The sequence below is a fragment of the Rhea americana genome, unplaced genomic scaffold (genome assembly GCF_003343005.1).
Source record: "Rhea americana isolate MKP2758 unplaced genomic scaffold, rheAme1 scaffold_9, whole genome shotgun sequence".
In the NCBI taxonomy this organism is placed as follows: domain Eukaryota; kingdom Metazoa; phylum Chordata; class Aves; order Rheiformes; family Rheidae; genus Rhea; species Rhea americana.
Window position 1 is genome coordinate 8,789,610 of NW_028187088.1, and position 15,095 is coordinate 8,804,704.

At 35.2% G+C, this 15,095-nt stretch overlaps 1 protein-coding gene across 1 annotated transcript in view; it reads left to right on the forward strand.

Annotated features, from left to right (window-relative positions):
• The window catches only part of DNM1L (dynamin 1 like), a 28,145-nt gene that overhangs the window by 7,223 nt on the left and 5,827 nt on the right, over window positions 1-15,095 (forward strand). The window contains exons 3-15 of the mRNA XM_085324130.1: window positions 2,112-2,158; window positions 2,790-2,861; window positions 3,426-3,512; window positions 4,382-4,544; window positions 6,327-6,447; window positions 7,094-7,225; window positions 7,523-7,729; window positions 7,945-8,065; window positions 9,345-9,500; window positions 9,691-9,780; window positions 10,816-10,908; window positions 12,481-12,537; window positions 13,583-13,660. Coding sequence (XP_085180256.1) covers window positions 2,112-2,158; window positions 2,790-2,861; window positions 3,426-3,512; window positions 4,382-4,544; window positions 6,327-6,447; window positions 7,094-7,225; window positions 7,523-7,729; window positions 7,945-8,065; window positions 9,345-9,500; window positions 9,691-9,780; window positions 10,816-10,908; window positions 12,481-12,537; window positions 13,583-13,660 — 1,424 coding nt within the window. The remainder of the gene's footprint in view (window positions 1-2,111; window positions 2,159-2,789; window positions 2,862-3,425; window positions 3,513-4,381; window positions 4,545-6,326; window positions 6,448-7,093; window positions 7,226-7,522; window positions 7,730-7,944; window positions 8,066-9,344; window positions 9,501-9,690; window positions 9,781-10,815; window positions 10,909-12,480; window positions 12,538-13,582; window positions 13,661-15,095) is intronic.

Genomic DNA, 15,095 nt, shown 5'->3' on the forward strand with positions numbered 1-15,095 from the left:
CACTGAGGATAAAGCTTTGACTTACCCACCAGAGCAAAATACTAAAATTAACTATCCAGTTTTATTAGACTTTTCAAACTGATAAATTGATTCTTACTGTACTACTTCCATTTTGTGCTGAATAGGTAAGTGCAGCAAAAAACACTTTACAAGCTTGTTTGGATTCTTACCCCTGCATCGTGCTGTACTGACATCACAGGAGAATATGGAGCTCTAAACTTGTGATCCTTTAATAAAATATTTTCTTTTTTTTTCTTTTATTTATTTATTTTTTTTTTTTGTAATAGGGTTTTCATAAGCTTTTTTTGAGAAAATCAAAAAGTGAGGATTGTGTTAGTTGGTGCTGTCTCTTCTTAAATCTGTCTCAGAATTACTGTAATTTCTTTTTTCTTTTTTTGTCTGTGCAATTTTTTTGTATTAGAAAGACTGATGCAGAAACTTAGGTTTCTTTCCAGTGCAGTAATATTACCTTTAGTGATGTTAAAAATGCATTTGGTTTAAGACTTGTTCTTGCCATATATAAACTATGAGAAACATGTTTCGTCAAGGAAGTTCAGCTTTACAGAACCTAATGGTGCTATTTTCTGTGCTCAGGTAAAAATATTGTAAGCTGATGGAGTGAGGTGAACAGCAATAATAAAGTCATCATCAAGTAAACTTCGTAGTATAGGATATCTGATTAACTTGCATCATTATTAGTGTTCAGTTAAGATTTTATTGCTSTGTATATTGTTAGTATGTTACATACTCTCATTAATCGTAGAATAGCATGCACATCTGTCTGCATGCATTTGTGATCTTTGTAGTATGATCTAGTACTGAAGGGTAAAGTATATGCTTTGTTATATATGACAAATTTTAAACATCGTTCAATGCTGTTTCTCTTTAACTGCAGACCCTGCTACATGGAAAAATCCAAGACACCTTTCTAAAGGTTGCCTTTATCCACTTGCTTTTTCTCCCTGTTCATAAAGTGCATGCTTATATACACTAACCATATACATTTCATGCCACTTTATTGTTGATTATACTTTTACTTTTATACATTGACTACTGTGTTGATTGATTATTTTTCTGAGTCTTGTGATTTTGTTTTTTTTTTGTTTTTCTGAGTTTGTTGTATTAGAATGAGATAATTTTTGCTTTTCTTCTGTGTTGTTGCTGCTTCATATACCTTTCAGCATTTTTAATTCCAAAATCTCTTAAAAATCTGTATTGATAATTATCTTTTGGAAATTCAGTGATAGTGGAAAYAAGTTTTGAATGATGACTTAATTTTAGATAAATGGTGTGGTTGTCAAATAGCCGGATTTCTTGTAGACTATTTTTCTGGAGTGGATTGCTGTATTGGGCAGTGGAGGAGAAGCGATCACAGAATAAAAATTTGGAACTCAATATATTGCTAAATACTTGGAAACCTAGTTATGGAAGTGTGTATCTTGCAGCCTGACTCAAACTGCYCTCTGCTCTATTGGAAAAATTGGAATTGACAAAAGCTCCTTTACTGTTTCTGGGTCTGCTCAAGCAGTCCCAAGTATTTCCCAGACATCAGTGGTGACTGACAAGAGTTAAGATGTTTGGTCCTTGACAGATTTGGGAAGAGACATGTTTTCCTAAGACTTTACTGTTAAGTTTTCCATTTTCTTGTTTTTGGTTTTACAGGTTTTTCTAACTTTTTCTTTCAGCTGCAGTTTGATCTCACTTGCATGGGAAAAGAAAAGATGATAAAAGCTGATCTATTTTTGCCTTTTTTTTTTTTACTGTTGCTAATAATTCTTTTATTTTCTGTTGCAATATGATGTTTAAATGGACTGACTAGATGGTTTCTGAAATATGGTAGGATAGCTGACTGGCGCAGCTCACTATTCGGGCAGTGGGCATTGCCTAAGAGAATGACAAATTAGAAGGAGTAACGAGATATATAAGTTTCATGATAAGTATGAATGATAAATATATTTGTACTGAACTGCTTAACATCTAGCAGTAGAAAGCAGACTGTTTTATCTTGCTGCTTAAAAAAAAACACCCTATAGTTTTCAACAAACAGATTCTTGGGAAGGTGCAATTGAAACATGTTTCCATTTCATCATATATCAATCTTTTGTTTTCAGAGATTGATGCTGAAGAGTGGGGTAAATTTCTTCACACCAAAAATAAGGTATGTTTACTCTTGTGATGGAGTAGTGGTGTCATAAACTCTTTATCACACATAATTAATTCCCGATCTCTCTTCTATACAGTGCTAGAAATTGAAGGAGATCCAAAGAGGATGGTGCAGAGAATCTGTGGATGGGTAGCTCTGTGCTAATTTATTTTGGCTTGGTAGAAGGAGAACAGACTAGACAAGAATGGAAAAAAATTGAAAGAGGATATTGTCCAAGTTCATTGTCCTCCYGATGAGAAAGGGTTTAGGCTACATTATGTATGTTAACTTCAAAGTGCTACAACTTGATTAGAAATGGAATTAAGGATTTGAAATTCTCTTATGGGTGTGTTTTTTGTTTTTTTTTTAAACCTTGTCTGACTTTGAGATGATTATAAGCGCTAGTAACTACCATCTTGCACTGCAGTGGATTAAATAGCAAGATTTATGTTTCTTTAATTCATTGCACTGATGCTTGCCATTAGCATTAGGTTCAGTGTTATTAGTCATTTTTACTTTTTTTTCACCTTCTATATGCATAGTTACAGAATTTTCCACTGTCTCTTGGAGAAAATAGCATTCTTTTGCCGTTTTAATAAGTGTATGTGATCTTTGATTTAAAATTTTTTTTTCTATTGTACTTCAGGTCTATACAGATTTTGATGAAATTCGTCAGGAAATAGAAAATGAAACGGAGAGGATTTCAGGAAATAATAAGGTAGATGTTGAACTGTCTAACTTGACCCTATTGTAGATTCTCTTGTYGTTTGGAACCTTCTTAAATAGTCTTAGCAACTGGAAATGAAAAGCATTGAAGAATTCTACTGAAGAATATAATGGAGCTGCTTGTCACTGAGGWTTTTCACTGTGTTCTTGAGAAAGCATTATAGATTAAGCAAGAAGAAAATGAAGACATTTGGTGGTGTTTTACTCCAAAATTTCTAGAATAATCCTACAAGAAGTAAACTGAGTTGAACTTGCATAATTTCTACATACATCACTTCTGTGTAAATTATAAAATCAAGTGWAGTATTCTTGCACATGTATGTAATGCTGAAGTGTAAGAGCTTTTGTGCATTTTATTGACAGGAATGCAGGGCTACTTCCAGAGACAAAGTAATTATTTAACAGATGTGATTGACTTTGTTTCTCACAAAGCAGGTGTAAAGGCATATGMTGGAAGAAAGGATTTTTTATGTTAGACTTAAGATTTTGGCTTTCTAAAGGGTGCAGTTAACTAATCCAGAACTGTAATTAATTTTTATTATTAACATATTCCTAGGGAATCAGTCCTGAACCTATTCATCTTAAGATTTTTTCATCTAATGTTGTAAATCTGACGCTTGTGGATTTACCAGGAATGACAAAGGTAAGATATGGAATGGTTCTGTTCTGGTTTAATGCAAATAGTGTTTTGAAACAAGGAGTGTATGTTCACTCTTTGGCATTATCCTGTATTGTTAGATAAACAGTCTTTAAGAAATGAAGCTATACGCTGTTTCTCAGGTTGAGTAGCTGGTTATATGAATTTGAGATGTCACTGTCTTCTGATAAAAACTTTGAATCTCTGATGCTATTCACTATTAAAAGAGAATTAGATTTGCTCAAGTTCTCCCCCTTCCTATATACAACAGAGGAATGAGAACTGTTGAGAAAACAGCTTTTTTTCTTTTTTTTTTCTTTTTTATTTTTACTTCAATAGAAGAGGTAGTACTCAGTTTCACAGCAGTACCTGCAAATGAATAGTCACTGACAAACTGGAAAATACTTTTCTCATTGCTTCTCTTAACAGAAGTTGCTATGCATATTTTCCTTGAGAGGCTGTATAAATTGAGGATACAGTAGAAGAAATGCTTAGGTTCTGTTCAGGTTTTATGCTGAATAATTTTCTGTGGCAAGAAGATGACGAGATTTTCTTCTGCATGCCCTTATACACATGCACATGCATGTGCACATACATACTGTACCAGTTGTACAGGTGGTTTTTAGATGCTAAGCCTTTTTGGTGGCAGCATCAAAACAAATAATTTGACTTGATTCTCACTTTACAAGRATGTGTTTTGACTGATACCTTTCAAGATCTTCCTTAATTCTCTCATGCTTATTCACAAAGTGGCAACAGAAAGACTGGAAGCTTTTATCTTGCCCTGTGGTACAATGAATAAACTTTCAATGAGTGGTATTGCATTGGTGGGGGGAATGTGTGATTTTAAACAGTTCTGCGCTGTTTTTCTCTAGGTGCCTGTTGGTGATCAGCCTAAGGACATTGAACTTCAAATCAGAGAACTAATCCTTCAATTCATCAGTAACCCAAATTCAATTATTCTGGCAGTCACAGCTGCTAACACAGACATGGCCACTTCAGAAGCACTTAAAATTGCACGGGARGTGGATCCAGATGGTAAGCAGAAAATAAAACTGGAACCTGTAATTCAAGTTGTTGAGTTTCTTTCCTAAATTAAATCCTAAAATAAAACTGAAGTTGTCTGGGAAAAAGGTGGGGGACCAAAAATGTCACTGCATTTCCTAGAAAATAAAAATGTTTTATCTGGGTAAAGATTTCCTGCTGCACTCTGTACAATTCAGAAGCTATTGAATATGCTGTGATACCTTAATATCTAAGGGCTTTCTGACTTACAAATAGACCAGACCAGATAACTATTTTAATAGTCACGTGAGCCACTTCTGTTTCCAGAGCATGGCATTATAGAATGCTGGGATTTTTTTGAGATTTTAAATGACTTAAAGTAGTCTGTTAGGGTGACTTCATGCTTTATTCCTTCAGTATTGTTTCTTTTAGTAGAGGAAGTACGCAGCCCTGCAAATAGTAATTGCCTGTTTAGCGGTTAGTTTAGTGACTTTTAGCAAGAGAAAGTAAAATCAATGTCTTCAGTCAGGATCTGTTGTGCTTATGCTGCATTTGTTTGGAAGAGCTTACTGGTTTAAATTTAATATAAAAAGAGGATTATCATTTTATATTTACCTARTGACTTTGAAACAGATTCTAAGCTATTTGAAAGAATATGGAAATAGATACTCTGAACATAGTTATCCTGAAATTAGACTAAAATATGGCCCTCAAATTGTTCTTCCCTTAAGGTGTAACATTTTTTGCCTGTTTTCAGACTCCTAGTCTCTGGCTAAGCCTTCAGGGGCTCTAYAGCCATGTAACCTCGAGAGAGAACCTCTTCTCCTGGCAGTCTCTTCAATCAGATTGTTCTGTTTCAAGGCAGCAGACTCTCTCCTAATTTGCTCTTGTAAAATGATCAGATGTGACTGAAAAGGTCTAAACCTCAAAGGTCTGGAGTCACAGCTCATGTTACAGGTTTTGTAGAAATAATCAGGAAATTTCAGGAGACAGTTGTCTACTGACTTTACTGAGATATCAGTTTATTTTAGACTTGAAAGGCCTGTTATATTTTGAAGAAAACATCTTTGCCATTTTTTTCAGACCGGTCCCAAGGAAATCTTATGCRTGTTAATCTATCTGTTTAGATATCCGGTATTTACCTATTTAATCAAATTTTGAGTCCCTTTTTCTCCACAGTCTCTGATACAAAGTTTTTGTTTTCATTTGGAAAACATCATGTACTCAGGTAAAATTTTACCTCGTTAGCAAAATGAATCCCTTACTGCTTTTACAGTGRATGGCTTTCAAGCATTTCAGGCTCTCGGGACTGTTTCAGCTATGTATTTGATGGTCTGGTTGACTCCTCTGGCAGCTTCTTTTGTACTGATTATATTTCACATATACTTCCAAACATGTTGCCCTTATGCCTAGTCCTACGTATATCCTATGAATATGTTCAGTCTGCTCACACTTATGGGTTGCCTGCTTTCCTGCCTTGGTCTTCTCTGTGAGTACTTTGTAACTCCTGTAACCTCATATAATGTGCCAAAATGGTTGTTGCATTGAGAAACGGTTATGATTTTGAACTGAATGGTAGCTAAACCCYTTTTCTTTCCCCAGACCTGTGTGGGGATGGTACCTGCCAAATATCTTATATTTTTGTTAATAAATGGCTCCATATAGACTAATACCACATGCTCTTGCACTGTTTTTTGCTGGTTTACCCTGTTGCCCTTTGTGCAGTTGTTCGAGGAACTTCTTGAGTGATGAGCTTTAGCTACCCTGATCAGGGTAAAATACTGCCCTATGTGAGTTTTCCTTTTGTTCTAATAGGTCGAAGAACACTTGCTGTTATTACAAAGCTGGATCTCATGGATGCTGGCACGGATGCTATGGATGTGCTCATGGGAAGAGTGATTCCAGTAAAACTTGGCATCATTGGAGTGGTGAACAGGTTTGTCTGGGCATATTATTTCTGTTTTTGAGATTCTCTGTTAATCTAAAGTAATGCTTTGTGCTCTTCTAACCATGGATATGGGCTTAAGAATAAGGTGGTTTGATGTTGAAATAAACTTCTGAAATAAGCAAGCAAGAAGCTTGCTGCTCACTTTTGACAAGCTTGAGTGTTCTTCTTCCAGTCAGCTAAATGCTAGTTTAGAAAGGAATAGGGACAGTTGAGGTAAAAATTGTAGTGTCATTTCATCTTTCCATTACCATTTTTTGGTTTGGAAGCTTCTGGTCAGCTGTTCACATTAACACTATTCCAGTAGGGATCTTGCAGGGGTCTTGTACCTGAGTGCTAATCTAGCACTAACTGCCTGTGGCTTTAGTAATATTCACTTTGCTTCTTGCATCAGGTAGGTCAAATCTCATGCGTTTTTTTATAGAAGTGTTTGCTTAGTCTATTGATGACTGCTACCGTATTGCTTTGATGGCTGAAGTCCATGGAACAACAACCAATACCATGGTTGTTGCCTGATGGAGATATGTGTGTAAAGCAAAAGCAAGCTATTCACATATCTTGTCAGGAAAAACAGAAATGTAGATTATTTTTACTTTGCATCTATTAACTAGCATATAACTCTGCTTTTTAACTTCAGGAGTCAGTTGGAYATTAACAATAAGAAGAGCGTAGTTGATTCTATCCGTGATGAGTATGGCTTTCTTCAGAAGAAGTATCCTTCCCTAGCCAATCGAAATGGAACCAAGTATCTTGCTAGAACGCTGAATAGGTATTGTTTGCAAAACAAAATAAATGCATGCTTTTAAAGATACTTTAAGAAATAAATCGGTGTGTTGGAAACGTGTACTAACACTTATTTTTACCTTCCCTTTTCCTTTTAGTGTGGTGCAGTGGAATGTTAGGAAAGCACTATTTAGTTCCAAATTCAATTTCTGAATCTATGGTAGTTTTCTTGAGTAAATATTTTCCTTTGTGATTATTTTGTTTCTTCTCAGTTTTGATTGAGATGATAAAGCTGAAAGCTTTCTTCCCTTCTCACAAAGGACTATTTTCTCTCTATTTTTAGACTACTCATGCATCATATCAGAGACTGCTTGCCAGAACTGAAAACTAGAATAAATGTTTTAGCTGCTCAATATCAATCCCTACTAAACAGCTACGGGGAACCTGTTGAGGACAAAAGTGCCACTTTATTACAGCTTATTACCAAATTTGCCACAGAATATTGTAACACTATTGAAGGAACAGCGAAATACATTGAGACTTCGGAGCTGTAAGTACCAAACGGTTTTCTAGAATATTGACTATGTACCTAGATGGACCCTGTGGCTCTTGCTGGCTTATATTGACAATAGTACTACAGCAGAGAATAAGATGTTCTGAAAGTCCAGCTTTCCTGAGGAGTATTTGAATCCAAGTGACTATAAAAGTGTTTACAGTGAGGGTTTGTTTCTTGTTTGATATTCAGTTAGTATTTTATTCTTTCAGATGTGGTGGAGCCAGAATCTGTTATATTTTTCATGAGACCTTTGGACGAACCTTGGAATCTGTTGATCCATTAGGTGGCCTTAACACTATTGATATTCTGACTGCCATTAGAAATGCTACTGTGAGTCTTACTTTGTATTTCTAAGTGTCATTCCTGTATATTGGATATGAAATGAGGCTTCAACAGATTTGTGCTGCTTCAGATCAGTATTAATGACTTCAGCTGAATGAGTATCAAATAGGCTAAAACCTACTTTTCAGTGTTTTAAGTGGAAAAATGTGAACTCCAAATTTGCAGCCATTATCAGATATGGAATGATTTAAAAGTGAACACTTGTATCTAATTACTAGTATTTATAGGTTGAAATGAAGCTTGGGTCCTGTTCTGGTAACCCTATTCTAGAGCTATTATACATTAGAGAAAAGGTGATGAAAGACAGCCTCTGCACTTATTATGCATTAAGCACTTCTGTTAGTTATGACGATTCAGTTTGAGGTGGATGGGCTAGGACACATTCAGATAATTTCATTTAATGTAACAGACACRACTGTAAAGGTTCAGTGTTTACATGACAGATTGGGTTTTTTGTGAATATAGGAATTGGTGTAGCTAAGTTAACAGAGCAAGTTCTCTTTTAAAATTTGCAGTATATAGAATGTTCACTTGTTAGAGCCTCACCTTGGACCTCAAATGTACAAGTCTGTGTTTGTGCCCTGTTCCACTGGATACAGACAGACAAGCAGATTTCTGCATGATCAATGAATGTGTCATATCTTTGTGTTTCTAAAGCTCATGTGGGAGCTTTATTTTATTTTATCTTTTATTCCGTTTTTTTTTTTTTTAAAAAAAAGCTAAGCATCAGTCTGTAGGTCAGAAATGAAATTCTGCCAAACACCATAAATTAGAGCTACTGTATTATGATTATGTTTAACAGAAAGCCACTACCTTGCAGTAAGAAATGTAGGCCCAGGATTGCCAAATGATAACTTTCCTCTATCTGAAGTTAGGAGGAGAATGTCTTTGTCTTTATAATAAAATCTGTTTAAACTTGGATCTGCAAACCTGAGAAGTTTAAAAGAATTTTGAGTTCATAATTGTAAGCCTAGATTGACATTAGTCCGTGGAAAACTTACAGATTCTACAAGCACACTGATTAATCATTGCTTAACACAGCGTCTTTTAAGAGTAATAACTTCTGAATTTTAGTCTGTAAAGCTTTGTATATTTAAATATTCCTGTAACAACTTTTAGTCTTAAATTGACAAGACCTGTTCTGAGTTTTCTTTTGTGTGCAGACATTGCAAATTGATTTATTGTGGGCTTCATGAGTCACTGCTTCTTAAAAATGTATGTTGTTTTAATACACACTGTAACAGCCTTTTCCCTCCATTTGAACTAGGGTCCCCGTCCTGCCTTGTTTGTTCCTGAAGTTTCATTTGAATTGCTGGTAAAAAGGCAAATCAAACGTTTAGAAGAGCCTAGCTTGCGCTGTGTGGAGCTGGTTCATGAAGAAATGCAGAGGATTATCCAGCATTGTAGCAATTACAGTACACAGGTAAAAAAAAAGGATGCTTAAAAATGCTACAGGAATTTTAAATTAGTATCTTTTTTTTTTTTTAATAAATTTGAACTTACTGAAAGCTGAACTAAAGAAATCTGGCTACTGCTTGTCAGATTCTACTTGGTAGTTTCCCTTTCTTCAAAATTTCTTGAAGTCTCATCAGTAAACTTTTGCTTTGTTTTAGGAATTATTAAGATTTCCTAAATTACATGATGCCATAGTTGAAGTAGTGACCTGTCTTCTGCGTAGAAGACTTCCAGTCACAAATGAAATGGTAATTTCCCATTTGCTGTAATTTTGCTGGAAAATGTTTGTGTCTGTTCTGTAGTCTTCCTTGATGCTTTTGTTTGCTATGTAATGTGGGGAACCCAAAATATTAAAGGAGTCTTAATGCRTATTTTTTAAATAGCTAGCTATTTGATATCTGCAATACTTGAAGTTTCTGATATCTGTAGTATTTGAAGATAGATACTTAAAGGGGTTGAGAGGAACCATCTTCACCTTGTTTTTTTCCCCCTATGTTTCAATTTCCAAGCAAGATCTTACTAACAACTTGTATTTAAAACCTGCTAGTCTCCTGCTGTATGTGTATTTTCCTCTCCCTGTAATTAAAGCTATGTATTTTCTATAGAGTTAGGGATGCAATGAAGAAAATGAAATTACAGTCCTCACTCTGTGTTCCAGAGATATTACGTTATATAAAATGCTGATTTCATTTATAATGCCCTTCAGCTGATGGGAACAAAAAAAATCAGCTTTCTATCTTTGTGTAAAAATGTTTTAATGTGAAAAACTGGTGTCTGCTTTGGGCRACTTATTAGAGAGAGAGCAAAGAGTTTGAGTCAGAGTCTGTACATGTCTATATGTCTGTGTGAAAAGTAAACAAAAATTGATCTGTCTCTGCTCACCGTCTGAGATGTCTTCACTGATGAAGCCATGTCTCACTAGTTCAAATGTGGCCAGTGGCTTGTGATTAAAGATTGATTATATAGCTTACTTGATATGGAAGAGCCATAAAATTGCTGAATTTTGTTCATTTGTTGTTGGAGGCTGGTTAGTTTGATAAATCTAATAAGTTAACTTGATATAACATCCAGGAGAACTGAAATTTTAAATGCATCACAATAAATGAATTTCCTTCTTGCCTCCAGAGATCTTCTGGATCAGATATTTAATGTCTTTGGGGCAATAAGACCAGAGCCTTCGGTATGGATAGTTACATTACGCTTTCTAGCTTTGTCAGTTCATTGTTTTTCATTAGTGTTAGGTTTACTCACTAAATTCAAAGCTGAATGGCATTGCGTTGCAGGTTCATAATTTGGTCGCCATTGAGTTAGCCTATATCAATACAAAACATCCAGACTTCGCTGATGCCTGCGGGTTAATGAATAACAACATAGAGGTAAGACAATACATCCTCTTAAAAGTGAATTCCATATGCATAGCTAAAATGTGAATACATTGAAAGGTTTTGCATGATTGTGGATCGCATCTTTGTTACATCTGTCTTGTCTTTTGATTACTTCAAATGACAGCCAAAATAATCGGTAAAAGAAAAATGTGTGTCTCTTTTTCCTTAAAGCATAATTCTGCATTCTGAAGTACAAAAACATGATATATTACAAATTTGGTGCATACTCATGTCTTGTAATCAATCTATTTTTAAACATAGTATGTGAGTTTTAATTTAGGACCAATGGCAGATACTTCACTGAAAACAATTCTGCCTGTATTTCTCTCTGGAAAGTAAGATAGGCACCTAAATGAGAACTGGCTATTAAATGAAATTTCTGGAGGAGAAACTTTAGGTAGTTGTGAAGTRCTGTTTAATGTTTACTGCATGTTGTCTCTGGCAAAACCTATGAATAGCTATGATGTTTCTCTCATTCGTGAAGTGATAATATGATTTGTTTTTYCTCTGTTTAGCTTCTAATTTCTGCTTCTCTCTGGTACTGTTCTTACCACGCCTCAACCTCCCCAAATCCATTTTCTCTATCATTTTCCCATTAGCCTTTTACAGTTTCAGTAGCCTGCTTTTCAATCTCAGTTTCGATTTACTGATCTCTGTTGCTGTTGTCGCCCTATAAAGGCAGTTGTTCCAGCACTGTGCTGCTCAGTCTATCTTAATCTGGCTAAGAGCTTGGTAATATTCTTGTGTTCCTTTGGTTATCTAGCATGTTTTTTCATAGTAGCACACTTTTAAAAATGCTTATGTTCTCATTTCTGCTTTTTAGTTCTATCCTCTTTCTTTATATAAAATTTTTGTATTGACTGGTTATGTGATTTAATTTGCCTTGGTAGACTGTTTGGGAGCAATGTCTGCCCAAGCTGTTATGGATGCAAAAAATAAGACTTTTTGAAGCTGAACAAATGAGATTATTGTTTYATGTGCTACATATATTAGTTATTTCCTAACATCTTCCTGAACAGGACACTGGATTTTTGAAGCTATAAAGCATGTAGAACATCCTAGCCTTATTAATTTAAAGGAAAAAAAAAACTATCTTTGTTTATCCTGATTGCTTCAAATTCTATTTTGTTACGTAGTGAATGCCTGCACCTTCCTTCTGCTGTTTGGGCAGAAGTTAACCTGGTTGTATATGGAATCAAGTCCTTAGAGATTACTTCATAAATGTTATGCTGTATGACAGCTGTAGGGAATTTACCCTCAGCCAAACTGTGTAGTTTTTTTATCTTGGCTTTTAAAGGCTCTAGTATGAATCTGGAGTGCGTTGCAAAAAGCTTTGTAGAAGGCTTTATGCTGCAAATTTACTTTTGACCAGGTAGTCCTTCAGAGTAGGTTCATCCAAGTAACTGAGGCTTTCATAGCGTCATAGTATAGCTACGTGACACTGGATGAGATGAGATTATTAGTTTTGGCTCTAAAGTGCAAGTCATCTGTAAAATACAAATGTTGCGTGTGTGCTGATACAGAATAACRTGTAAATGAAGTTTTGCGGGCTTTTTTTTAAAGGAACAAAGGCGTAACAGGTTAGCCCGAGAATTGCCTTCTGGTGTACAACGAGACAAGGTGAGTGAAAGTTGATTTTTATGTATTTATTCATTTTAAGTTTAATGCATTCTCTTTTACCTGATACAAATATGGGGAGCTATGCTGCTCTAGTAACTGTCTTGGCAGCTTCCAGGTATTGACTCTTTTTTCTTCCAGTTTCATAGAAAGAAGTGGAATGTTATTTTCCTTCCTCTAAAGATGCAGGTTTCAGCAGGTTTTAAATTGAGAATTTTGGAAGACTTCCCTATAAAGTTTTTTTAATGTTATACTAATCACTTGAATGTCATCTTAGGTGAGGCTTGAAATGCTTTCAGGTGTTAAAGATGGAGTGMAGACTTGCTTTCTTTGGGAGATGATGGAGCTGAAATTTTTTTAATCCAATTGTGTATTTTGTCTCTTGAACTTGATTTGATTTACGTAGTGTTAGGGATTAGTTCAGTGACAAATAAATACATAGGCAGAAGAATTAATTGTAATAAAAAGTTGCCTCTTTGTGGAAAAAAACAGTCTGACAATCTGTTGGAATTTTAGACAGTTAAGTATTTGATATTTTGTGAAGTATKTCAAATCCAATCTACAGGATATAGCTTAAGCTTATCACAGGTTGTAATGGCAGTTATTGCAGCTGGTATAAATCAGTTCATTAAGTTTGCAACCTAAATAGTGAGATGAAGTGTCAGAATGGATCTGATACTATTGCCTCTAATTGGTAGAAGCTAGGTGATGGTGAACTGGGAATGTAAGGTAGCTATCCAGAGATTGCTTTCTGTGCTGTTTGATCCTTCTTTTTACTGATTTTGTGGGAAGAAAAGTTTACATCATCAGTGTAAGAGCTGAAATGAAACTGAWGGCCAGATAAGGCAAAAGTCTTTTWAAAAGTCTTTTAAGTRTTGTTGAAATGTGTKKTTTTTTTTTCCGCTCGTATTACTATGTTGCTTGTAAATCCAAAAATCTTTTTTCTAGACTTTGAAAGATGCTAGTAGGCAAAAGTGCATGTAATTGCTTGGTAGATTTGGAGGTCTTCAGTTGATTATTTTTTTTCCTGCATTTTTACCTTCCTTAGTCTACTAAAGCTCCAGGTGCATTGACACCTGCCTCCCAGGAGACTGTTACTGCTGCTTCTGCAGAGGCTGATGGCAAGGTCTGTTTTGATCTTTTTTTTTTTTTTTCCTATAAGCACGGCATGCACATTTATGTTGTGGTGCACCTTAGATGCTATGGAAAACAGTTTGTGTTTGTTGATGTGCTTTGTCCCTGACACAGCATGTTCTGTGTCCTTTGAACTGTATGTCCTATATGGTATAGGCTACCTGGCATCATTCACCTTGGTATGTACAGTGGCAGGTAAAGATCTATGTACCCTTCAGTGTCAAAGTCATTACTTTGAACTCTTGGTTGCAAWATATTATCGTACAAGTGTGCAGGGGCATAATTTGCCTCAAATCGTAGTCAGTAGGGKTTTTTTGGTGAAACAGTATTGTARTCAAGTTTTCAGCATGGTTGTTAARCTGCATGTTTTTAATGTGTTGACAGTTAAAGAAGGAGAGCAGACGATAACCTAAAAATGTGAGTTTCCTGCTTACTGCAGGGAATCTTTACAGGCTTTGTTCAGACTGAATCTCCCTTTTGTTGTCTCGCATAATCCATACAATCCCTGGTTTACTGCAATTTTAAATGAGTTTTTGATGTGCACAGTTCAGCTGAGTTTCCTCTTTATATGTAAACCATTGTATTCTATTTGCCATTTTTTTGTGTCTTACTCTTTTTAGACCCAAGATCGGTTTATAGTSGTCGTTTAATTATAAGCACAATAGATAAGTTTGGCTTCTTTCCCCATGTTCCTGAAATAAGATATGAGTTTTAGTAGTAGTTCAGAGCCTTTAATGGCCAGCAGTGAGTTTACACTGTTTCTTTTTAAACAGCAAGAGGTTTTAAATACAGTAATAAATAGAAAAGATACTAGATTTGTTGAGAGGTACAAAATAAAAATTGATGTTCCACATCAAAATAATCAGTCTCTTATACTAATATGGCATATGTTGAATACCACTTATTAATATTTCTTTTGTCCTGTGATTCCTAATGCGGAAGAGTCAAGTACTATGTCCTCTTCTCGGTAGAACAACTGAATCATTCTTTCCCTGGAATGGAAAATTGCACTTTCCAGAAACTCTGCTTTTTTCTTCACTTCTAGAGGATGGAGTGTTTTTTTTTTTTTAATTTTTCTTTCAATTTGGAACAAAAAAATTCCACTTTAATTTGAGAATCTACAGCACAAATGTGTTTGTAGCTTTGGTACCTAAAAAATAATGTATGTATTTTTGAGCTGTTATTTCAATAGAAACCAAAGTTTCTTATAATAAAWTAATGAAGAATTTAAGTGAATTCAAGTCTTCCAAGAGCTGTGGTGTTCTTTAAAATATGCTCGCAGAATGATTCTGATTGTGAAGGGTGCATTGCTCCAGGAACAAATGGTAAAAGTGGCAAAAGCCAAATGATTTAGGAACACCACTCTATTTCAGAAATGACCTAGATCCTTCTGAGGAGAGCTTGTCTCTCTGAGGAATTTCTTACYG